This window comes from Galleria mellonella, unplaced genomic scaffold (assembly GCF_026898425.1).
Source record: "Galleria mellonella isolate WM207_F2 unplaced genomic scaffold, CSIRO_AGI_GalMel_v1 utg143, whole genome shotgun sequence".
Taxonomy (NCBI): domain Eukaryota; kingdom Metazoa; phylum Arthropoda; class Insecta; order Lepidoptera; family Pyralidae; genus Galleria; species Galleria mellonella.
The window spans coordinates 1,251,791-1,278,456 of NW_026441997.1; the positions used below are offsets into that span (position 1 = coordinate 1,251,791).

A 26,666-nucleotide genomic window follows, 5' to 3' on the forward strand; every position below is an offset into this window, starting at 1 on the left:
GATCAAATACGGAATCAATAAATCATGTAACGATAGAATGTGCATGGTGCAGCACTGTTCCATGCTCACATTTACATTTCACACACACAAGTGCAGTAAGCACTTTCGTTTCATTCTTGTGATTGCATTGCCGGTCTGTTAATACGTAGTACGGTACATTTAGTCTATGGTGTGCACTAACCTGGAGGCTTGGGTGCACGCCGAGCTGCAGCAGCGTTCTGACGACGCCCAGGTGGCCCTTGTTGACAGCGATGTGCAACGGCGTCTGGCGACGGCGGTTGCGCGCGTTGAGGTCAGCAGCGGCCGCGTGCAGTGCGCGCAGAGCCGCTGGCTCGTCCCCGAAGGCGGCGTGGTGCGCCGCGCGGTCGCCGTCGCGGTCCTCCGCGTCCGCTTCCGCGCCTAGCTCCACTAGCGTGCGGATCACCTCCACGTGACCGTTTTGGGCGGCCGCCTACAGATGTTTGGCTTTATAAAATATGCTTTATTTACACTATACTTGATAGATACATACGAAAAAAGTGTATTATGATATATTAGAATGAAAAGGTGTAATTAGCACGGTATATTTTTACTTTATAATCACACAAATTCTATTGTAAGTGTAATTCTATAATTAGTATATGACACAGTCCAGCCAATCATTGCTAACAACGAAATAATAGGTACTCATTGATTTTCTTGCGTTTATTGGGACTGTGTGAACACAAGTCGAGCCATTTTACAAAATAGTACAATGGATAAAGTTGATGTACCTGCAAGGCAGTATGCCCTCCGTAAACGCCATTAACGTCAGCTTGAGCGCCGTCGGTGCGCGACAGAATCTCAGAACAGCGCGCTGCATCCCCATTGGCGGCCGCCTTCACTAATTCCTCGTTTGCATCTCCCGTTGTCACGTGAGATTCGAACAGGGTTTTTAAGAGCGCTGACAGACGCTCGCCTAATAAAAATATTTAGAACCTTTAAATCAATTTATTTTCATAGAAAATGAAAATATAATAATGTAATACGTGCAAACATAGTTCTACGCAATGGTGCCAAAGTCTTTTTATGTCGGTAAATAACAAGAGTGAATCTTTACAATTGTCTTATATTTTGATAAAAAGGCTATAACAGCCTATCTATAAATTTAGACTAAAATCATAAAGAAATATTTAATTTTTTGTTGGTGGTGAGAACTCAAAAAAATACTTAATTGAATTTAAAAATTCTATTATCTATAGAAATCTACATTTGCAGCAAGTAATATGGGCTGTATTTTATTTATAAAAAAAAAACGTGAAAAACCAGGGTAGATTGCTAGTCTCAAATAGCCTTGGTGGCTTAAGTGCATTGCAACTATGCCATTGCTTAAAAACTGAAAAATATAATAAATCCATATACGGTAGAAATGAGGAATTTGGTTTCTACCACATGCAAATAGGTTATTTGTTAATTACAAACCCAACTACTAGAAAATATGTTATATTTTGGACCTAAAACTGCATATGCAAACATGAATTGTTATACATACATATTTTTTCGGATTCATATAATTTATATATATATATATTCTTTATTGCACTTGTAAATTACAATGTTAATGCATTTATAAATATTGTGAGCAAGGGTGGACTTATCTCTGACAGAGATCTCTTCCAGTCAACCCAATGCAGTTAGAAAACATGTTGCTAGCGGGCAGCTGAAGTGCTACAACTATTAATATTTAGTGTACATAAACAAATATACAGTTAAATAAAATATTAAGATACATAATAAAATATTACATAAATACATATACTATAAATAAATATAATATCTACCTACTTATACAGTGGATGTTAAAATAAATGAATATACTACCTAGAATAAAAATTTAGTTCAATGATTTTAAAGTTTGACTGTTCAATTATAAAAATAAATAAATTAAGATTATGACTCAAAGGAAAGAAAATGTAACTTCAACCTTTTCTTGAAAGAGGTAATTGAAGGACTCTCTTGTATGTGGGAAGGGAGTTTATTCCATAATTGGACAGCTCGATACGAGAAAGAGTTGCCCATAAAATGTGTTCTACACAAAGGTAGGTCGCGAATCCTGGACTGAACTTGACAGGAGCGTTTAGGACGGATTGGTGGTGGTAATAATTTAAATCGAGAGCGGAGGTACGAAGGAGAATTGGGGTTATTAAGTATGTTATAAAGGAAAGAAAGGATGTGCATATCACGTCGAAGTCGGATAAGAAGCCACTTTAACTGGTTGCGAAAGGCAGAAACGTGATCATATTTACGAAGACCAAAGATGAACCTAATGGCCAGATTTTGTAATCGTTCCAGCTTGTTTAGAAGCTTTATATAGTTATATATAATATATATTCTATATAGTTTTTACCTGACGAGTTTCCCGGAATACTGCCATCGGATGACGCAACCTTCGTAACCGCATTGGGATTGTAAGTCCATGACGTGTTGCATACTTCTACTTTCAGATCGTTGTCGTGATAAATTTGTTGGACACGCCCTATTTTGCCAAGTGTCTAAAAACAAATTGTTTTTTATCGAAACAATAATAGATAAAATAAGCAAGACAAAAACGAAATGGTTTTTGTGTTAATTGTGTATTATTGTCTAATTTTATATTTATCTGTAGGCATTATTTTTAATATTTTCATGTATAAAAAATAACAATCTAGAGAGTAATGCTCATTCTATACTAAGACAAATCGTTTATGGTATAAATACTTACAGGTGCCATAGCCTCAGCCCACTCGCCGTGTCCACGTTGTAATGCCTTAACGCGCTCCTGGTCGGAGCACACCTGCACTAGGTCGCCTACAGCGAACCCGCCAGGGGCACTGCCCGCTGACGCTGATGTACTCAAATTACCGCCGCATACCTAACCAAATTATAGACAAAATGTGAAGAAATTGATTGCTGCAAACTCCATAAAGGCAACAATAAATAAAAGTCTCCAAGTTACTTATTAGAGATCTTATTATAGTACTTATTAGAGATGATTATCTACCTATTTTTGTTGCTTAAGACTCATAAATTTGTTTATAGAAATAATTAAACTTAGTATGGATAACATATTACATATGGATGACAACATATTATAAATCTCATCTTACAACTGCCATCAATTTAAAGTATCCCGCGTTCATTGGCGATATATATTTCAAAATTACCTTACGTGTAAGTAAGCGATACAATCCAAGACAGTGTTTACCCAGAAAATAAATACTCAAACCTTTTGTACCACCTCTTATTAGTGAATAATATTTAAATTAAATATTTATTCACCGTAAACTCTACGAGATCTAAATTATATTTGTCTAGAAATACAACAAATCAGATATTTTGCAACAGTAAAAAAGAAATCTTCAAAGAAAAGAAAGAAAGAAGTCGACCCAAAAATAAAATAATCATCCTACTAAATTTTATCAAAATCCATGCAGTAGTTTTGTATTATGCAAGCAAACAGACAAATTCAAAGTAAAATTTTATTATATGTATAGCAAAAAACTGTAAAATTATCAACTTTATTATTTGAATGAAAAATTACCTTGGTTAACACAGCTGGATTGAAAGTCCATCTATTACCACTAGTATATGTAACAACAATATCATGGTCCTCATCAATACCCACGACAGTACCAGTGGAGCCAAGACACTCGAACATTCCATCTGTCCATCCACCATGTCCATGCTGTAATGACTGTACGATTTCCAAATCTAGGTCTACATTTACCTGAAAATAAACAATTAAAATGTTAATAGTAATCCAATACACTGTTTATGCATAAGAGATATAACATCTATTTTTATAAAAACAAGAAATCCCATTATCAATTTTGTTACAATTACTATGTTACCAACTCAGGAAATGAATAAGAAATTAAAAGAATTAGAAGAAAAATAATACCAATATTGATCATAATTTAGGATAATATTTTTCATTTGTTCTTAATTTTCTGAAAAACGGTTATTGCTGTGAACTTTCAAGGAATTAATCTAGATATATTTACTTATAAAATAAAACATTATTATCGTATGACAATTAATTTATGATATATATGCTCAGAGCCCCGACGCCATTGAAAGTTCCAGTACTAATATTTGACACGTAGCAAAGTTATGCATGTGTTAGATATTTATTTAAAATTATATTAATTTTCTTAAACATCTTGTGTTAAAATGTATACCTACATTTATTAATAAAAATCAGACTAATTACTTTAAATATAATAAAACATTAAAATTGTTATTATACCAAACTTAATAATAAATTATTATTGTAATGTATATAGAACATTAATTTATATTTTAATTACTTTTATAATTATTTATTGTCATGATACTTGAATAAAAAATAATGGAATTGTAAGAACACATGATCTCACTGACTTGTTCACTCGAAATCGGCCCTGTAGATATAAAAGATTGTTATTTGGGTGGGGAGACACTTCTTGTCCAACCATTGAACAGAGTGAAGCTCCTTGACGTATCAAGAGTGAACAAGCATAATGAACCATGTGGTCATTGTATAAAATATATCATAATTATTGTTGATGGAAGTCCTAAAGAAGCTATATTTAAATAAGTGTCAATGGATTAACAGAAGTTCGATATTTATGTTATATTATTTGTTATATATCAAATACAAAGTAAAATAAGTAAATATATGATTTAATAGTAAGATATCTAAATTAAATGAACTATGAGAACTTGTGCTTCATTTCTATTTATTACTAAGAGGCCTACAACCTTTATATTGCTAAAGAATATATTATATAAATGTAAAGTTAGTATTATGTAGTACCCCACATATATCATATCATATTATATATATATATAATAATACCCCTTTTTAAAACATGTAATAACTTCATTACAGAAACATAATGTTGATGACACGAAAGGTGTATACTTTAGTAAAATAAAATATATAAAACAATCACAATCAACTTTATAAAACAATAAATGTCCAACTGTTTACCGATAGTTTAGAAGGATGAAATTTTATTCATAAATTCTTTATAACAAGGTAACATAAAATGGATTAAGAAATATTTAGTAATTATAAGAGCCAAAAACCGATAAAGAAGAAAAGTTCTTAAGTGGTGTGGTTCAAAAACTTTTACAAAATACTGTTAGATGTAAAAAGGAGAGTGAATTTGAGATTTTTTGCTAGTCTAATATTTCAGCATATACATACAGATAAAGCTATGTATAATGCATACTATATTTATATATTACCTGGTCACCAACTTGCAAACCATGAGGTCCAGTACGACCTGGACCTAATTCTCCCAATAATGGCAAATGTTCTTTGTATACATTTTGGCCTTTTACATCATTCACAACCTGTATAATGCATTAAATATATATTAATATGATTAATATAGATCCTTGTCCTACATGTGATAATACATAAAGACAAACAAATATACATTCAATTTATTACTGCATTTAACTTTCCAGAAAAGTTAAATAAAGCAGCAATTATTTTTTACTATTTCTTATGATTTATAAATGCCTTCATCAAACATTTTATTGTTATAGCTAGCTTATAATTTAAGATTATTACAATCTAAGATATCATTAATTTGATATCATTTTATAATTTAGTTTTAATTAATAATAATGAATATAGGCTACTTTTACTTTATATATTTTTTACCTTTAAATCAGCCATTCCCTCAAAACCAACTCTATATAGATTTTTGGTACCATTGTCCCATACAACATAGGCGGCTGATCTAGGACTAGCAGCTGACCAATCTTGTATTTCATTAACTTTTCCTCTTCTACCATTTCCACCATCTTGATCTTCCCATTGCCAATCCACCTGCAAAATTATATATTGCCCACAGTATTATTTTATAAGTATAAATGGAGATAATTCTATATACAATTAAATTCATCTTTTATACTAAACATTGTAGTTAACAAAAAAACATTTTTTTTTTGTTGAATAAAACAAAATAAATTGAAAATGTTGACATAGATTTATATTAATGTAAATGCTTATAACTTACAAGCATTAGTCTCTCACAAAATAGATTCGGCAATATTTAATTCTACTACTATTAACAAAAATGAATTAAACCATATTAAACAAATAACAAAATACAAACCCCTCTAACAACTCTTGCACCAGGAAAAATGCCTCTTACAGCCTGTTTTTTACTTTTTCTTCTAGGTTCTACAAGGCAGCGCTGAGCACCAGGTGCACTAATTCGGTAAAATCTATGTCTTAAATGATGTTTGTCACCATGGTAGCAAACAGAACAAAGATCATAGTTGCTACATTCTGCACATTTCCAACGAATACCTAGAAATTTATAAAATTTACAATTTAACATTATTTACACATTGTATAAGTTAAATATGTCTATCATCAGGCAAGCAAAAATGAACATGACATGAAAGATTCTAATAAACCTTTTTTGCCTTCTTCATTTTAATCATCAGTATATTATATGTAATACATGTAGATTAATATACCATTGAACTATTACTAGAATGCAGGAGTTCGCCATTCAGTTCTCAAAAATAAATATAAAGAAAAGAAATATAATTTATACAGAAATATATAAAGTAGATAATTGAACAAAGTACTGTCTATAAACACATTTATTCACTAAATTAATAAAAATTTCTTATACAAGAATTATAAAGACTTGCTAAACATTTCATCATAATGACATTATTTCAGTTTGGAATCTACTATCTATACACAGAAAAGTTCTATCTTACTCTTCCTTATTCAGAACTAACTATTTTTACTTCATACATTTATAAGCCTTTTAGAATTTTTTGATAAACTTTAACCAGAGATAACCAATACTTCTAAACACTTCTTGGCTTACATTTTATAATAAGTGGCAACATGTAATACTTCTTACCAAAAATTGGTTGCTGGCGGCAGGTATCACACATAGTTCCTTCATGTTTAACTCCAGTTGGTGCACTATCTAGAATCCGTAAATCATATGCTCCGGAACATCTATAATTCGCTGCAGTCCCATTGTCCCACACTACGACAACTTCTTCAGGAGATTCAAAGTTTCTTACTGTTCCTACATGCCCTTCACCACCATCCTATAAGTTCAAAATAAAAAAATCATTTTTAAATATAGGTAAACAAGTATATACTCTATGACCAACAGATATCTAATAAAAAGATTTAATTCATATCTGAGAAGATAAACACTCAACGGTGTACCTGTTTGCCCCACTTCCAATCTGGACCTCGAATTACGCGAGCTCCTACACCTTCCATCATAAATCTTGTCGCTCTAGAAGATGCTGAAGAACTAGGAACATTTGGTTCCATTGTTAATATAAACTAAGAGTCTATTGGTGATAAAATATAAGTCTCAAAAGTATTGAAGGAAAACCTAAACATTCACAAATTCATAAACCTAAACTTTTGACAATAAAACAATCAAATTGACAGCAGTCAAAAACTGTCAGTGACAGTGTAGTAATGTAGTAGTAGCATAGTAGTTTTAATTTATTAAACAATGGAAAAGGCAAAGGATCTAAGCCATATAGCCTGACTTTCAGTAGAAAATGCATTTTCATATTCTGACAAAGAAGATTTGTCATAATTTGTTTAGATTTATAGAGGACAAACAAGCATGCGGCTTACCTGATGGTAAGTGACTACCGCTGCTCATAACCACCCACAATACCAACAGCTTTGCAAAAGTGCTGTCAGTCTTTTAAAAAGGAATATGCTTTTTTTTTTTAAGATTATGATATTTATTTATTTATTACCAACAAAACATACATTTATTTCTACTTAAAATACATGATAATAAGGTTACATTATAAAATGCTTAAAATTTGTATCTTGGTTTGGAAATACTGCTGCTGGAAGTTGATTCCAAAGACTGGTTGTGCATGAAAGAAAGTACCTTAAAATAGGCACGGTGAAGACTGCCACTCGTCCAGATGGTTGGGATGAAACTTTAGTTTCTGGCGGGTTGTACGGTGGTGAAAATTAGCAGCAGGTATCCGAACAATTCCTAAGAGCACTTCCCATGATAAATTCGATAGAAGATGCACAGAGATTCAACATCTCTGCGCAGTTTCAGTGGGTCGAGTCGGACAGTAAGGCGCTGATTATCAATAATTCGAGTCGCCTCGAGGATGGGCTTCGGACTTCCTCACTCACTATACGGAATGTGGTCGTGCTAAAAATGTGGCCACTTAGCGTCGGTATTCTTTGAAGGTGTGGTACTTCCCCAGTAGAGCCGGCCTATTTATGCTGCAATATCATATAGGATTACAGCGTGGCTCTACCACAGTAAAAATTACGTCTCCATAGATATCTTCTTTTATAATTTTCCATTAGTTACGGAAAAATATAATAAAACAGGCATAAATGTAACGGAGCATGATGAACTTTTTTTATTTTTTGAAATATAACAATGAGGAAAATTCTCTTTAAAATAAAAGCCACAATCAAAAAATGTATGATATAAAGTTTGGATTCGATTTTGGAGAATATAGGATAAACTGAAGAGTCAATGATCTTCGTGCAGTATAAATCACAGCAATAATAATAATGTAGCAGACTGAGCCTAAAAACAAGTAACTACAAAGAAGGAATGATAAAATAAAAACTGTAAATCATATGGCTGCCTCCTTTCTTTTGAAGCAAATATAATTAGTAAAAAGAGGACGAAAGATACACCATCAGTTGTTATTTTTCTCAATTCATAGCAGGCTAGTGTATAGAAAATGTTTGATAAATCAATTATTTGTCAATGACAAATTTTACATTACTAGATACTATATTAAATATTTGACATAGTTTATGAAGAATGTATGCAAGCAGGTTATGAATTTGGTAGGGTTATACGGCCGTATAACATTTTCTTTACACTAACCTGCTATGAATTAACAATTTTATTATTCCTTTTATGTAATTCATTGTTCTTAGGACTGAGTATGAGAGTGTAAAGTTTAAAAACACCCATTGTCTCTCTAATGAATGAATGAATGAGTATACTTTATTTGCATTATACAATAATAGGAAATAAGCAAGACAATTTATAAATATCTGTGGTGTGCCCAGTTGACATATTTGTCAGGCTAACTTTTTCTTGACATGGGATGTCAGGCTACCTTACATTGACAGTGTTGACATTATTCGAGTGTTATAATAGTGATAGTGTATTATCGTGTTTGTTTTTAATTATCTATATAAATATAATATATTTATTGTTGACGTGATTTGTCGTTATTTTCATTCGTTAAGATAATTAATACACATTGTCTATACTTTACAATATCAAATAATATTTTCTCGTTCATCATGTCTAACAACCGTAATAAATATGAAAAAGCACGAAGAAGACTAGCTGCAGTTACTTTTTTATCAAATATTTCGCTAGATGGTAGCTTCAAAGATCCAGAAATAACTAAAGTAATAGATAAATCATCTAATAATGATAAACCAGACTCGCCTTATAAACCTGTTGATACATACACTGATAAAGATGTTTCTTTACGTGATGGTATCCGCAATAAAAACAAAGTTCCTCAATCGAGCCCCATTCGTTTCGGTGCTGATAATCATTCTGTTAGTTCTGACTCTGAACATGCTACAATTACTCCAGTTAAGGGAGTTGTAACACAATCATTCAGAGAAAGGTAATTCGAAATGCTATTTTAATTATATCTACCCACAAATGTGTTATTTCATCTGGATAGAAAATATTACATTAAATATTCTTTCTTTTAAATTTGAGTATTAAATGTAGTAACATTGTTTTCCATTACTCTTCAAACTACGGAGAGAGCTATGCTCGGATTTTCTTTGCATAATAGAATCCAAAATTAGGATATCTGCAAAGGAACTAAAGTCTTTGACATAGTCTGAGGGATAAGCAAAATGAAGTGGCAGTAAACTGGTCACTGGTAGAAAGGTTCTTGAGTAGCAACTCTGTACAGGCATATGTAGTTTAAGACAATCTCCATCTAGATGGTTTGGGACCGTTTGTTAAGGCAATCTATGGTGGAGGCCTATGTTTAGCCATGGACAGATAATAGCTAATGATGATGATGATGCTATCAAAATTTTACTGTCTTAGAATTAAGTATTAATTGCTATTTACAACTCCTACAGATGTTCTTCAGGAAATATGGATTCATTTAAGGAAAGACATTCATCTCGCATAAAAAAGAATCATATTGTATCTGTTGGTGGTATCAACACAGATGAGAAGAGTAGCTCAGAGAGCTTAAACTTTGGTAATGATACACCAACCTATATAAGATTGTCTTTTAAACCATTTCATTTTAAAATCCTTACTGATATTATAAATATGAAAAAGTTTGTTTGTTTGGCTTCTTTACATCTAAACCAATTTTTATTACATTTAGCATTCATATAGTATTTGGGGTGGAGAAGGGTGTAAACTGCCTTTAATCTTGGTATATACCTTGAGGATGTTCCTTGAAGTCAAGTTTGACAATCTAAATGTAAATAATAATCTTAGGTAGTTTTTTTTATACAACTTAGAATAGGGAACAAGCTGACAGTCCACCTGATGGAAAGTCTTAACCATTACCTATAGATATGAACAATACCGTGAACATAACAGAGTATACTGATTTATCCATATCTTTAATGCATTGTCAATTCTGAGGAGTTTTGCCTAATAAAATGTGGATATTTTTACAATGTGTAAAGATTTTGGAGAACCTTGTAATATCAAATATATTGTTTAATTGTTTAATATTACATATATGAAGACTTAGTTTCGGACATGAAACTTTAACAAGACAATGAAATTAATCATAACTATTGCAAAAAGAAATATTAAAATTTCTTTAGAATTGGTGAATATATTATATAACCAGCTAATCACCTGTAGATGATGATAGCCTGTATAACAATGTTGTTGGAAGCATTAACTGTTTTTTCTTATTAGAATAAAACTATTCTATCTTTCAAGTTGAAGCAAATAATACAGAATTTCATTGAATTCTGTTGAGCCATTTTGGAGATCTATGTGCATAAACATCTTGATCAATGATTTGGATTTTTTGTGTATTAAGGCTGTGTTTCCCAACGTGGAGCCCACGCCCCACAGGGGGGCAATTTGATAGCTAAATGGGGCAATTAAAAAATGGACTCAAAGCGATTTTAACCCTCTTGCTCCGGGCCATTTAAACGCAATGCTATGATATCGATGCCAAATTTAACAAAAAAAAGTAAATTAAAAAAAATGCTGTAAATATTTATTAGGTGTAATTTCGTTTCACGTACGTACAAAATATTAACTGGGCAATAAGATTCGTCAATTAAACTTTGTTGGAAAAAATTATGTATTGGGGGCATAAAAATTTTAGAAATGTTCAAGTGGGGCATGGCACGTAAAACGTGGGGAAACACTGTATTAAGGTATCCAAAAGTACAAAAGATTATAGGTGAATTGAAAACCTTTGGACATATTGGGCACTTTATTGATTTTCAGAACATATTAATTTGTTACTGAATTAATACCTACATATTAGTAGCTCTATCTTCACTGTCTTTTTTTAATCTTTACTTTTGCTTTGCTTTAGTAATTATTTTAGCTATAAAATTTTGTATGATGTTTTAACAGTCGACTTTGTGGTTGCTTTGCCTCTCTATCAAATAAAAGCCAACATATTTTTTGCAGGTCGTTTTCGCACAAGTTCCACTTGTATACCTGAAACTCGTGCATTAACAAAGGAAGTTAGACTTATACATCCCACTAAAGGAATATCATTTAGAGATGAAAGGCTTGTTTTTGCTCCCTCTCAAGGAGTTCCCTGTGTTGTATTTAGTACTATACCATATTCAAAAACAATTCGAAGTGCACGGTATGTGGGTTTTAAATTTCTGCCTTAAAATCTATATTTGTTTGGAAGTATAGTTTACCTATGTGTTTTATTTCATAAAAAATCCCATTAATATAGCAATTAATACATATTTTAGTTCAGACATCCGTAAAGATGGTGTTCGTAGACGAAATACTTCTGGACCAAGACCTCTCTCATCAATTACGGACAATGGTGTTGATCCATTCGATCTTCTTGGATTGGAGAAAGAAGAAAATGGTCAAGATATATCCTATTCCAAATTATTGGTGCCCTCTAGAATTTATACAAGAGAACAATATAGAAAAATGTATGAAGGGGATTTCAATGACAAAGCCAATTGGAAAATCTTGAATCGTCATCCACATGTAATAGCTAGGTGAATATTAATTGATAAGTAATTTTTTTTATATTATTTTACATACAACAACATTCTGCATGTTTACTTTTTCTTTGTTGTCATTTCTGTCCGTTTGTTATGTACCTTTACTTTTGAATTTTCAACAACACACAATTTTATATATCTTTTAGATACTTTATGATGTTTATTTATTATATTATTGTATGTAAAATTTAAAACTTTGGAATCATGATATGCTTACATAAGTCTGTTTCTAATTATGCTAATATTTGTTTCTATTGAAAGCATTGATCAATTTTATAGTTGTTAAAAATTTGGGGTCTGCCAATATAGGATTTGATATTTCTTTAGAAAATTTGTGCATCTGCTCAAAAATTATGTTCCTAGTATCAATTATTGTGGTTTATAAATGTAAATTAAGTTTCTGATAAATAGGTTGTAATCTATACTAGTATAATAACATTGTTTATTTGAACGCACTAATGCGTTCGACCTGTCAGTCGGATTTGAATAATTTTTGCTATATTATGCCTTAAAGAAGACTATTTAACTTTATGATGCGGCCAGAGCTGAACCCACTGGATACAAATAGTCCTAAAAATCTTCTTAATCTTTAATCTAGTAGATAAGGGTAGGTACAGCATTACCTATTTTACACTTTGTTAGTATAGGCAATATAATAGGCAGATATCCAAATATCCTCCAATTTCTGAAACATATAGCATTTTAACAGACAGTAGAGCGCAATCAAGGCTCCAGAGTATTTGCCAGCGATCTCACTATCATTATCTATTGAGCGAAACTAACTAACAATGTTGAAGACCAATACCGGCAACCGCAAATTCATCATTAACCATATGTAAACAACGGCCAAAGAGTTAAAGTTTACTGGCACTATGCGAACTAATGTTAATTTGCATGAGATTAAAATGGCTCACAAACAACTTTAAAATGGCAAAGTATTAGAGAAAGATAAAATCACAAGAAAGCTTCTGAGAGCCGATCAAAAACTCACACTTATAGTCCTTCACAAGCCATTTTATTTTATCATTCATCGCAGTGTTTCTTCAGAGCCATTGAGCAGAAGTCGATGTTCCTGATCTTGATCATCTGAACAGTGTCTGTAAACTATTTTCGAAACTAACCAATCATTTTATGATATCGACTGATTTGACGATTGTAACGTACATATCATACGTATACACTACGGTAGATTATATAGAATACAGTGGAGTAATATTTGCTATAGTGGCTTGTCTTGAATTTGAGAACTTTCAGTAGAGATGTAGGCGTTGCTACGGTCCTTCCAGTGGCGCCAGATTCACTATCGCTATATCGCGCTATTGAAGTGTATGTGCAGTGAGGCTACGATGTCTGTCAGTACAGTACTAAAATATGATGCCAAGTTTAATGCACAAAAGTGTATGTTTTCAAAACCCTGGGCTGGAAATTATATTAAATAAAGATCAATGGCAAATACATTAGTCACCTTCGTCGCACCTATATGAATTATGGAAGAACACTACAATTACGAGACAGCTTGTCAGACTGCCTCCTATTTCAATCTAGTGGCCATTAATGAATCCAATTCGGTTGGGTAGTATTTGGGAAATTTCGTCCCATTTTCACGTTGTACACACCTTAAAATTGAAAGAAGACTAACCAATACATGTTGCAAAAGATAACTAATGGAAACAAAATACGGTCATACACTGTCAGTCAGTGAACTATAGAAAATTATTCGAGTTTTACTGCGTGATACATTCCGAAATGTGAATATCCGCAGTAGGGCTAGTGAATAACTAATCTGAAGCTGCAATAAGATCGCCATATTGATCGAGGCAATGAAGAAGACAATTTCTCGAATAGTGAAAATGTATAAGCAAAGGCAGTGTAGTACGATCACAAGACAGAGTAGCGATTCCAAATACGTCTAGTCTGTGTGTAGGAAAGAAGAAAGAAAGATTATGCTCTTATATTACCTACATAAATATAATATATACTAAATGATTTTAAACATTGAGCATTGATTTTAGTTACTTATCACCTATTAGCAGTTAACAGATAGCGATTAGGGTTAATAATAATTACAAGTCTCACCAGTAAACATACATTTAACACCGTTTCTACAACTAGCATTTTTATTCGAACTACCTACATATCATTAATTTGAATAAAAGACCTTACATTGTTTTGCATTAAGAATGCCACTTATAATTTGTCACCATCATATCATTACTAACCAATTTACATTTCAGGACTAAGTTATTGACGAGACACAAGGATAAAAAATGGTAAACCTAAACACATTATGCTATGCAATAAGTAAATTATATTTGGTTAATGCTATTCTAACCCTTAGCAAATAAGTAATACATAAGTGAATTGGTATTAATAAATTGTAGTAGATGCGCATTTTTATAGGCTTTACATTGCATGATTTACGTTATTAAGTAGGCTATATCTACAGTTTTTTTTAAATGCGCCTCTATTATATACATTTTGATTCTAAGATTGCACACTCGCTCAAATAGTAAGCAAATGCCAAAGCTGCCAGACGAAGACATTTTTCTGCTCTAGTTGGGCGTCACAGGAAATAGTTTTTTCTATAGTACTAGCACAAATTAAAACTTTCATTACTTGCTATGGTATTATTACTGATGGCTCATATGGTGACTTATTTACGTATTTTTGTAACGATATTAAAATAATTTGTCACGTGAAGCAAAAGTAATTACAAATATTCATTACACACATACTTTTAATTAGGGAGTATACATAGCTATATACTTATAATTATCGTACATCGTTAAAATATCAATTAATAAATATCAGTAATTCACATTGCTTCAGTGAAATACATACAATAAATAAAATGCTCCGAGCATGTTACCCATCGCTAATGTATTGTTCTTTTATCGATTTTTAACCAAATATTTGTAAAAATCAAATTTACTAATTTTTATTATCCAAAAAAATGTACCTGTGGTACCTATCTGGATTTATATTGTTTACTGCATGAGTACATATCTAATATCTGCTTAACTCTTGAGTCTAAAGTATTTAACTCTAACAAAATTGTTTGTATTTTATGAGTGTTTTATATTAATATATATGTAGGTAGTTAATATCATATATACTTACTAATATAAAATAATAATTCTGACAATGGCTGCATGTTATATTGTAAATACTTATTTATCTACTTAGATATTTACACATGTACCTAACCAATTACTTGCATGAATGAGTTATATATACGGCTTCATGTCTTGAGACGTCATTACACTATCGGATATTGTAGGTGCTTCTCATATGAATCATCACAAAGAACCAACGTAGCAACATCGCCACCTCACTCTTCTATCGAAATGAAGACATTCGATTGGGACGAAGCATCCCTATTGGCGCAAAAATATGTAAGTATTATTTATATTATGTCTTTAGTTTGGTATTCTTCAATCAGGGAAATGTAAATAAATATTCATTTATTTTTCTGATATTATAAATGTGTGAAGTTTGTAAAGATCTTCGGCTGTATGTTACTGAATTACGCTTACCTTATTTTTATACTAATCTACATGGGTTAAGCCACGGATGGCGCTATGTACAATATCATCAGCAAATACTATAATGTTTATAATTAATATATTAGTATATATATAACTTTACCTACTTTACAGGTACAATACTGTCCAAATGTACTAGACGATCCAGAATTGATCGCGGGCAAGCATCGTACCCTGCTTACATTTACATCGTATATGACATCTATTATAGACTACGTACGGCCCCAAGACCTGAAAAAGGAATTAAATGATAAATTTAGGGAGAAATTCCCACACATCAAATTAACTCTTAGCAAATTGCGAAGGTAAACTTTTTTGTATAATGAATAATTATATTATATGCCCCTACCTTTACACTATAAAATATTTTTATTATTTATAAAATTGCTTTTTGTTTTGCAGTATTAAAAAGGAAATGCGTAAGATAGCCAAACATGACAGTGGTGGCATTGATTTACTATCTGTAGCTCAAGCGTACGTGTATTTTGAAAAACTAATTTTGGCTAATCTAATTAATAAAGACAATAGAAAACTATGCGCTGGAGCTTGTTTGTTACTTTCCGCTAAACTTAACGATGTTAAAGGAGAAATGTTAAAAGCACTTATTGAGGTATGTGTCATTCATACTACATTTCTATCAAAGTATAAGATTGTTGATAACCAGTTGCGTGATGCCAGTGATGACTTATGGGACCGAAACATCCTACACGATTGCCTGTATGCAAAAGCTTCAAATTACTCAGCGGGCTATGGAGAGGACTATGCTCGGTGTCTCTTTACGTGATAGAATCCGAAACGAGGATATCCGCAAAAGAACCAAAGTTACCTACATAGCTTAAAGGATAAACAAGCTGAAGTGGCAATGGGATGGTCACATAGCTCGAAAAATCGACAACCGATCGGGGAAGAATGGTTCTTGAGTGGCGACTTCACGAGCAAACGCAGTGTAGGATGACCCCCCCACTTGATGGAGTGACGACCTCATATGCATTGCAGGGAGTCAGTGCATGCAGGTGGCTCAGGACTGTTCCTTATGGCAGTCTATGGTGAAGGCCTATGTCCAGCAGTGGACGGATAATGGCTGAAATGATGATGATAAGATTGTTGTTATTATTTTTTTCTATAATTATATACTTCAATATTGCCAAATCTGTAGAGACCATATCTACATAAAGAAGGCAAAATTAACCGAAACGTTGCAAACAAAGAATTATGTAAAGATTGATAATAAAGATTGCATATTTACATTTTACCTTTTCAGATTAAATTTTTTAGGTTTTCTAAAACGTTTACAGATCCCATTTTCAAAAAGTTCATTTTTAAAAGTGATGATTTTTTAGCTACATAATTACATAATAAACTGCAACTAAATTGCAACTTTGTTTTCATTTCAGCGTATAGAAACAACGTTTAGAGTGAATCGAAAGGATCTCATGAAATGTGAATTTGCTGTTCTCGTGGCTTTGGAGTTTGGATTGCATGTTCCCCCTTACGAAGTGTTTCCTCATTATCAGCGATTGCTACACGATTCGTGACCCTGGCGCAGACTGGCTTTGGAGCCATGCATACGAGTCTGTCATAGACGGCGTTCGAGCATTGTCGACAATTTCAGAGCAAGTGCCTGGATGTAAAATTATGTTTCTTTATTACTTAACTATAATAGTGCAGGTAAGTTTCTGATTGTATTATAGGTATTTTGCTGCATCTTTTTTTTATATAAATAATTTTACGAATATCATTTGCACTGCATGTGACAACGAAATAATCTTAAAATTATTTAAATACATATCTATAATTGTTTAGGGCTCGTAACTTTTGGCTGTCACTAAGTATTGTTATGCTTATGAAATCGTCGAGATGTAAAAGCATTGACGAGACGTCTAGTCCTTGGTTGTAAGTACCTACTATAGTAAATAATGTGTAGTACCATTTTTACGGTTAGTGTCACCCTAACTCTTATTATATAAATGTGGTAGCAAAATTATAATTTCATTTAAAATTGTGAACATTTATATTTGGTAAATGGTATTAAAAATTTTACAACCAAAGAAAGCCATTGCGAATTATGTGACGTGAGTCACAATTATTTATTATTAAATATGATAACTTATTCTAATGTTAAGCTACACGGATCCAATAATAATCGTACGAGTATTCTAATACACATATCGTAAATATGAGTTATTATGCATTATTGAAGTGTCAAAATTTATAGCAGAGGTAAAAAAATATATTTTTGTTAAATTTTCAGTTACTTAATTATTTTGAAAAGAAAAATGGAAACAAAAGAAATTTAACAGTCATTAAAATTTTGATCCTTGTGTTAATATGGGTGGCATAGTTATATTTATGTCGTTTGTCAACCTGTGTTTCTTTGGTGAAAATCATCATTTATATTCATTAGCAGAACACTCCCTTAAAAAGATGCTAATGTTTTTATTTTACCATGTGTTTATCGCCTCATCGATTTATTTTGGTTCATATTGTTATCGTTATTTTAATAGTAGTAGGTACTTTTTGGTGATAAACTTGCCACGCGGATTTTAATAATAATGCATAGGAAATTGGGCTTGAGCTTATATTATCAAAAGTAATGTCATCTAGTCACATATATTTTTATTCGTTTTAAGTTATTTCTGCAGTATAATTCAAATATAAAATCTACTATTGTTCGTAAGTTTTTTTAATGTACCATGTATAACTTATACATTCTTTTATTTAATTAAAATTATTTATAAAAAATTAGTCAATAAAAATGTTTTTATTATCGGTAAGATTGTATCTTATGTTTAGGATGAGTTTGACGACTAACGATTTCGATACTAGATAATCGATATTGCTTTTGGTTAATTAGTAGATACACATTATAGATCGGTTTTGATTTGCAAATCGTAAAAATATGTTTTGAAAAATATTTTAAAAATTTGTTGTTGTAGTAACTTAATTTTTAAATACTAATTACAATTAATATAATAGTTAAATAGTGTTTTATGTATGCCAATGCCCCAACTAATTATTAAGTAACCAATTAAAATTACATTAAATAATGTACCACCGTAGCCCCCATGTGACTTTGTATTACAAATATTGAATTTATTTTGTGTCACAAAATAATATTGTAAGAAAAGTGTTAAATTTTAGTATTAGATTCACTATTGTTATATGTATATAGTTTATAGTGACTGTGCCTACGCTCTATAAATTTCTAAAATATCTATAGCAAAAATGAATTAATTAATGTTAACTATAACAGGTAAAAATAAATATTTGAATTTGTTTTTATAGTCGCTTAAAATTGACTCGAATGATATCTATCTTGTTTCCCAAACACGTGGCAATCGAATCTATCGGTAAAATTGTTTCGGTTAGGGCTTACTTGAGAAAGGACAAGGCACTGGTCACAGTCATCTCATGCTATGTTATGGACTCGCTAAGCATAATGATGTTATTAATAGATTCGTCTGTCACTTGTTTAGGGGTCATGAATTGTGACTACAGGGTGAAATCAAAATCGTTAGCATACTTTGGATGGAGTGGTCAGCCAGTAAAAGAGCGAAGCAAACGAGTATTTTCGCCTAAGAAATATGGCCGTAAAACGACGAACAAAATAATTTTGAGCCTCCCACAACCAACAAGACGATTTTAGCTTTAGAGTTAATATTATCATCATTATATCAGCTATTATCTGTTCACTGCTGAACATAGGCCTCTGTCAAAGACTGTCATAAGGAATGATGACAAATCACCTGCATCCACTAATTCCCAGCGATGCATAGTTAGTATGGGGGACTAAAAATTATTTGTCCTAATTCAATTTTTAAATTCACAATATTTCTGCCCTAATTTATTCTATAATAACATTGATAGATTTTTAGTTTTATGTACCGCTAACGATTTAAATTTTACCTTGTATGTTATTTAAAATTGTTTTGAGTTCAACAACATATATTTGTAGTATTACTTTAGTGTTAAAGTCTGTATACAATCGGCGTAGAGCAACTTATTAAAAACAACAGGACTGGCAACTTACAAGCGTACTAAAGGCATCATAATCTATTCAGTGATTTCTATGGTGCTGTTCATATCTATAGGTAACTTTTTAATAGTTGGACTATTTGCCTGTTTGCCATTCCAAATGGTAAAAATAAAAAAAAATCTCTCTTATTTTGCACTACATACTTACGAGTATAATGAAGTGCTATATAATTGTATTATATTGATGTGCCGTTTAAAAAAATTGAATTTAAAATAAAGAGAATATCGAAAATAATATTTATCTAATATACTTTTATAAGTAGAAGGCTGTAGTACACATATGTGTAAAATATTTGTGTAGGTACTTATGATTATTTAACCGAATACTAGAACTTCGAAACTCGGTTCAGAATTGACGAAGATACCACGTAACGTAAACACGAAATAAAAAAAAATATATTTGAATTAAGAATTTTTTCATTTTTGAAGTCTTTAAAAAGATAAACTAATTACCTTTATTAATATTATAATAGCACCTAAACGTCTTAACCAATCACTATGAAAATTCGTATACACATATTATATGCGATAGAGATGGATACAAACTACTTTTTATTGCGGTCAGTGAATATATTCCGGTCACGTGAACGCATATATGCTAGTATTTTCATAATTAGATTCCAATTCAGCCTCGTTAGATAAATCGAATACAAATTTAACAACAGATACATTATTGCTTATGTGTGCATATGATGGACCGTGATAGCTTTATCTAGTGGCGTTTGGTTCGTTCTCCTGCATACAATAACAAAAATGTATCTGGTGATAAATTCGTTCGCTACTTTTATTATAGAGACTAGATATCATGTAGCTTAGAAAGGTTACACAGGCTACGTGTAAGACCATAGGCGTATTTAGACGAGGACCAGGGTGGGCCGTGTCCACTCCAGAATTGGTTGATACCCTTTTTTTAAAGGCCACGCCTCTCCCCCCTTGAAAATAATTTTAAATACACTAATGAACAAAGCCGCAATGATGTTGATCTAAATTGAGAGTGATTCTGTGTTATGTACGAAAGTCTAAATACTATTGCTCAAAAGAAATATGACAACGATTATAGATAAAATAATTTTTAAAATAGTAATTTGATCACTTATTTATTTTCTGTATAAGATTTGAAATTCACATAAAAAAAATGTCATTTGCAACTATTAAACAGATAATAAATAATCGTTGTTGTTTTAGTACTTATTTGGGAATATGTTTAATGTTCCTTAGATTATTGAGCATAATAACGATTAAATTTTAAGGCAATGTTTATATATTATAAGGAATTCGTTACTGTAATACCTGTATTGTGTGAAATATCATGCTTGTGTAAATTATATATTACTGCTTGACCGGAACTGACGGTAAATATAAGTTTAGTGAAATTTTCTGTAAATAAACAATGATGAATTAATGACCTAAATTATTTTAAAATCTGTATGTTATAATTAAATATACAATCACTTATAATCTAAGTAGTCATCTTATAAATCTAAGCAAGTAATGCCCCCAAAATGACATGATATACAGGGTGGCCCATAAGTCCTTAGTAATGAAAAAAATTAATTAAAATAAAACTAATTACACTATGAATAATATTTTTATTTGTAAATATAGCTAAAAAAACGGGAATTATTTTTTGTAAATAACGTCGTCCAAATGTAATCCGTTACAGTCACGGCACTCTTGCAAACGCCTTCTGAAATTGTCGATGACTGCGCGGCACGTCACTGCTGAAATGCTTGCCATTTCTCTGCGGATGTTTTCTTTTAGGTCATAAATTGACCGCGGGTTAGAGTCGTACAAATTAGCCTTAAGGTAGCCCCACAAAAAAATCCATTGGAGTCAGATCCTACGTGGTGGCCAGGAAATGTCTCCTCTCTTAGAGATAACTTTGTTTGGAAAAAGTTGACGGATAACGGGCATAGCAGTATTGGAGGTGTGGGAAGTTGCTCCATCCTGTTGAAACCATGTTCGGGCATTAAAGCATAAGTAAATCTTTCCTCAAAATCCGTTGTAACGATGTCCTGGATACGTTTAATGCACTGGAACGCTTACGAGTTGACTGTGTAGGATTTTCACGAATAGATTGTGCCACTGTGTCGATGTTTTGTTCCTTGGGCCACCCAACCGCGGTTTATCTAACGTCGAACCAGTCTCCTCGAACTTAGCAACCCAATTCTTAATCGTTTGGAGAGCTGGGGTGTCATCAAAGTTGTGTAAACCTTTGTGTTCTCGAAATTTACGCCTCGCAACGGTTGCCGAATTGTTGTTTTGATAAAACTCGGGCACACAAAACGCACGGTCCGCTCCGGTGAAACGCTCCATCGCGACTAAATTTCCAGAAACCGAAGTTGGTGCATCGCTCACGCGCGCCGTTTTCGTTTAATTCAAATTTTACTTTTCTAAGGACTTTTGGGCCAGCCTGTATTTCAATAGTAACGTTATATAATTAGAGAATGTCAGGACTTAGTGGTATACTATTTAACTACTACGATTTATAGACTAGTCGTAAGTATGAATTTGGCTGACACCCAAAAATTATTAATAGAAAACACCAATAGCAAACCAAATTGATTCGAGAGATGGTGACAGGTTGACCTTCTGTGTCATTACGTTTTTCCTCGTAAATAAGGAAAAATATTTTAACGCCAAAACTAGTGTAAGTACGAAATCGTAGAAATAGAACGCCACAGGTACTATCCTAAATCTTTTATGTATTGCACTTGCCCCTTTATTTATAAAACCATGAAACCTCTCGTAAATCAATTTTAGCTACTGAACTGTTTTGTTTTTTTTTTTTTTATATGCATAGTTCCCAAATTGAAAGAAATTGATAAAACAGTGTAATAGTAAAAATAGGTTTGTAAAAGGTTTTAGTTTTTATGAGTAAGGGGGTTAGATAATACATTATTAATATTGACTAATATTCTTACAACTCTTTTTTAAAACACACCTATGGATGATAAGACGTTCCATAGACACAAGAAGTATTTGATTTAGAATTTAGCATCGTGGGTAAATTTGCAACAAGCAAAATTGAACTTTACAAAGAAAAACGGTTAATTTAATCATGACTTAATTTAATATTGGACACGCCAACATGGGAGTACCTTTTGAAAATTGATGACGATATCACGTAATCGCGTAACATAAACAATCTAAGCGAATTCAAACATTAAAAATTTACATTTAACACCAGAAATATATTTATATATATTCATCTGATATACATGAACACCTTTATGCCTATGTAAAAATATTTAAAGCTGGCCAACAGTGGGTAGTTAACGGCTGATATGATGATAATGATGAATGCTGGATACGTACAAAGATATTATTAAGTAGTAAATTGAATTAATAGAAAATGTATTGATAAAACATGATACAAAGATATTAGATATAGTCTTAGACATAACTTGCTGTCATTCTTGAATATTTTGAACTGAAGTATTATTTATTTGTATTATAGGCGTTTATAAATTTAAGTGCTGTTAAAACTCATCATTGTTATTCTTAAATAAATAATATTACGTTATAGACAGTTATTTTTATTATCATGCTTGCTTTAATATACCTACATTACTGTCGAAGCCGGAAATAATTAACTGCCTAGTAATTATATTGCAAAAAGAGACAAAGCTTAGTACGGCTCTTCTTTTAAGATGCACAATGATTATTATTTTAGCAAAGACTTATGCAATTATTTGCGAGAAATGAATCAATTTTAAAAATTTTACGTTTGCTTTAAGATTCAATCCTTCAGAGAGATTCAGTCCTTAAAGTAATAATTATAATATCGTATACCAGTATCCCTAATTTATGCTCTTTAACGTTAAGTGGTAAATTTAACATAAGTAAGTACCTACTAAGGAAGGCTTTTAAAATAATTTGAGGCAGCAATATTTTCAGATGAGCAATGCTATAATACGTATTCAGCTAAAATAGTATGTATGCATCAGTATTTCTACGGATTTTATAAAGTTGTTTAAAAAACAATTAAAATTATCGAATACTTACCTAATGATGAATTAAATTTGTATGATTCAATTACAACACATCGATTTGGATCACTGAAAATGTAATTACGCCTTCTATGTTCATTACACATAATACAGTACTTATGTCCTAACGTGTGAAATGCCCATCCGTTCCAAATTTCTTTGTTATAGGTATGTAGTTGATATAAACACGATATTCTATTCATTCACGCGTAAACACAAGTAAAACCAGTTTAACAGTGAACGTGTGGGATTTTTGACCTAAATATAATTCACTGTAATGAAATTTAATAAGGTAAATTTATTTATATATTTTATTTATAGCCAATTTATGATTTATAAGAGACGGGTAAGACCTGGTAATCCCGATGTTTTAAGTTACACTGGTCTTGTTCTCAAGTAGACAGATGTAGCGGTGTTATACCTCCGCTTCCGAGGCAGAGGTTTTTCTTCATTCCTATCTCTTATATACCATAAACAATGCAACGCGAAAGTCTAAAATATAAATTAAAATTGTGTTTCACAAAAAGAAAACCGACTTCAATTGTGGCAAATCTAGTTACTTTGATTCCAAAACTAAATTACTAAACCGATTTTATAACATTTTAACATTTATAGAAACAATCTGTAAGTATACCCTTTCATATAACAAATTAACAAAAATCCAATTTAATTTATAACTTGAGTTATGAGGTAACATACATAAAAAATAAAACTGAATTGAGAACCTCTTTTCCTTTCCTTTGAAGTCGGTTGAAAGTTAACTTTATTGACCAAGAAAATATGCTACAAAAGCATACCTATCTCTACTTATATATATATATAATTATCTATTAATCGTGATGATTTAAATGATAACAAATATTGTACTTACAAATAATTAGTTTTGTATTCACTAGCGCTGGTTATGGTTATAGATATAAATATATTATTTCTTGTAAAATCAAAAGGTAAAGTTATCTAAACACCTAGGGTAGACTGTTCTAGATATTTATTTTAAAAACATGCTACCCAAGCTTACATATAGTTCTTATTGTTATATGTCTCTAAGCCACATCTATTTTTCTTTAATCGCTAGGTACTACCGTTTCTTTCGCTTCTTTACCTTCTACGTTGTTCACGAGGAGAAGTAAAGAAAACGCAACATTTACAACAGCAGGATACGTCCAGGGGTCCTCTTTCAGTTTCTTCAGACGCTATGTTCAATCCTGACGGATCCTTCTGGAACTCCTGGACACCTGGGAAATTTTTACAATTTGGTAAATTACCTAGTTAATATTCATCATCATCATATCAGCCTTTAACTGTCCACTGCTGAACATAAGCCTCTTCCTCGGGGAATTTTGCTAATAGTTGCCACGCTTGGCAGGCGAATTGGCAACTGCAGTTAATAATAATATTAATAATCATTGTTAATATTAATGACTAAAAATATTTTTTATACACTCATGATTCCTTTTATTCATTACCTTTCCCAATGATTAAGGTTTTATGTCTCCAGTCATTTCACTACTATATTTCATCCTAATAAATCCTATTAAACTGAAATACACCCAATTTATAAAACTAAATACACACGACATTAAAATGGAATGGTAACTCCCCCTGTGCTGTTGGTGTATGTTAGTGGGATATTAGGGAGTCAGGTCAGTTAGACCATCATGACGCTTTCATCAAAATTAAAGCACGATGGTTTCTAGAAGAGACCGCGCGGAGGTTGAAAAAGGTGAAGGAAAATACATTGCTAGCAGTGGATTATCTACATAGCTAGACTACGTTACAAATTTCTACCCTCATATAATATTTGTTTTAGTATGTCCTTAGATTTTAAGTATGTCATATTTGATAATTAAATATGTATAAACAATTTTTACTTTTAGGTCATTCCATATTGAACAAAGGATTGACACGTTCTAACGAAGCACTGGAAACTCATTGGGATAGAGGTGGTCACCGCGATCGGTCTAGAGGGAAAATAAAGAACAAGGTGAAATTCCTTATCAAAATACATCAATATGAAACTTAATTCAAATTGTATTAAATTAGTTTATTTATTGAACAATTTTATTTTATTTTATATTTAGTTTTATTGTAGTTATTTAGTTTCTGTGTGATATACCTAGAAGATAGGGACCTATACACATATTTAAAATATACATAATTGCCGAGGCGTATCTTTAATATAAAATACGTAGATAGGGAAAATTCCAACCCGTCAGTTCGTTATATACTTTTTTATTCAAATGTCAGTGGTGCCTACGACTTATATAATTAGTTTTTTTATGCAACTTAGAATGTCAAATAAGCTGACAGCCCACCTGATGAAAAGTGGTAGCCGTCGCCTATACACATGAGTAGTAGCATGGACCTAACAGAGTATACTGTTTTGCCCATGCTACCTCCCATGCGTTGCTATTCCTGAGAACTCTGGCGTTATTCCTCTGTACCCTGTAAATTCACTGCCATATCCCACCCTTCAAACGAAACACAGCCATGCAAACACAACTGCTTCACGGGTAGAAATACGAATGGGACTGAGGTGTCCAAGCAAACGACTTTTGTACAGTCTCCCTCTGGTAGTTTAGTTTTAAATATCTGTTTATCATGTCTAGACCGAATTAGATTTGGTTTCGTAATTAGATAAACCCTAAATGCCTAAGCAACTACCTATTTAAGATGAAATATAATAGCAAGTCACACGTCTATGATAGATACTACTCGTAAATACTTTAAGAGATGACACTAAAATGCCTATGACTATCCTTTGATCTGTAATCCATAGTTCCCTTTATTTTTTTATAATATAATAACTTCAAAGTGTCACTAATGCTAAAGTCCTTGCTGTTCTTTTTTTAATATCCTATCTCA

The 26,666-nt window shown here is 31.8% G+C and overlaps 2 protein-coding genes across 6 annotated transcripts in view; one reads left to right on the plus strand and one right to left on the minus strand.

Annotated features, from left to right (window-relative positions):
• Positions 1–7,441, minus strand: part of LOC113516808 (E3 ubiquitin-protein ligase MIB1) — a 208,960-nt gene extending 201,519 nt beyond the window's left edge. Inside the window, exons 1-10 of the mRNA XM_052903623.1 lie at positions 7,205–7,441; positions 6,885–7,080; positions 6,114–6,310; positions 5,657–5,824; positions 5,233–5,340; positions 3,539–3,724; positions 2,720–2,869; positions 2,366–2,510; positions 753–937; positions 182–451 (exon numbers count right to left, since the gene is read on the minus strand). Of these exons, the coding sequence (XP_052759583.1) occupies positions 182–451; positions 753–937; positions 2,366–2,510; positions 2,720–2,869; positions 3,539–3,724; positions 5,233–5,340; positions 5,657–5,824; positions 6,114–6,310; positions 6,885–7,080; positions 7,205–7,315 (1,716 nt within the window). The 5' untranslated portion in view covers positions 7,316–7,441. The remainder of the gene's footprint in view (positions 1–181; positions 452–752; positions 938–2,365; positions 2,511–2,719; positions 2,870–3,538; positions 3,725–5,232; positions 5,341–5,656; positions 5,825–6,113; positions 6,311–6,884; positions 7,081–7,204) is intronic.
• A 1,685-nt stretch (positions 7,442–9,126) lies between these two features.
• On the plus strand, positions 9,127–25,014 carry LOC113516780 (CDK5 and ABL1 enzyme substrate 2). Of its 5 annotated transcripts, none has more exons than XR_008252470.1 (11): positions 9,127–9,645; positions 10,121–10,245; positions 11,664–11,847; positions 11,963–12,223; positions 14,464–14,499; positions 15,510–15,624; positions 15,889–16,079; positions 16,177–16,384; positions 17,169–18,447; positions 23,970–24,093; positions 24,877–25,013. XR_008252470.1 is itself a non-coding variant. In XM_026901249.3 (9 exons), the coding sequence occupies exons 1-9, from the start codon at positions 9,308–9,310 to the stop codon at positions 17,307–17,309; spliced, it is 1,599 nt and encodes a 532-aa protein (XP_026757050.1). In that variant the 5' UTR covers positions 9,127–9,307; the 3' UTR covers positions 17,310–21,214. The 5 variants fall into 5 exon arrangements, 2 of the variants coding, with proteins under 2 accessions (XP_026757050.1, XP_026757051.1); XR_004223888.2 differs by having other exon boundaries at positions 17,169–17,442; XR_008252471.1 differs by lacking the exon at positions 23,970–24,093 and having other exon boundaries at positions 24,877–25,014.
• Positions 25,015–26,666: the final 1,652 nt, after the last annotated feature.

Bases quoted from the DNA above. Each gene is read 5' to 3' on its own strand.
- LOC113516780 (XM_026901249.3), top strand. From the start codon at position 9,308: ATGTCTAACAACCGTAATAAATATGAAAAAGCACGAAGAAGACTAGCT. The intron at 11,848-11,962 runs GTATGTGGGTTT...TACATATTTTAG, and splicing joins AAAACAATTCGAAGTGCACG to TTCAGACATCCGTAAAGATG. The intron at 14,500-15,509 runs GTAAACCTAAAC...CGGATATTGTAG, and splicing joins AGACACAAGGATAAAAAATG to GTGCTTCTCATATGAATCAT.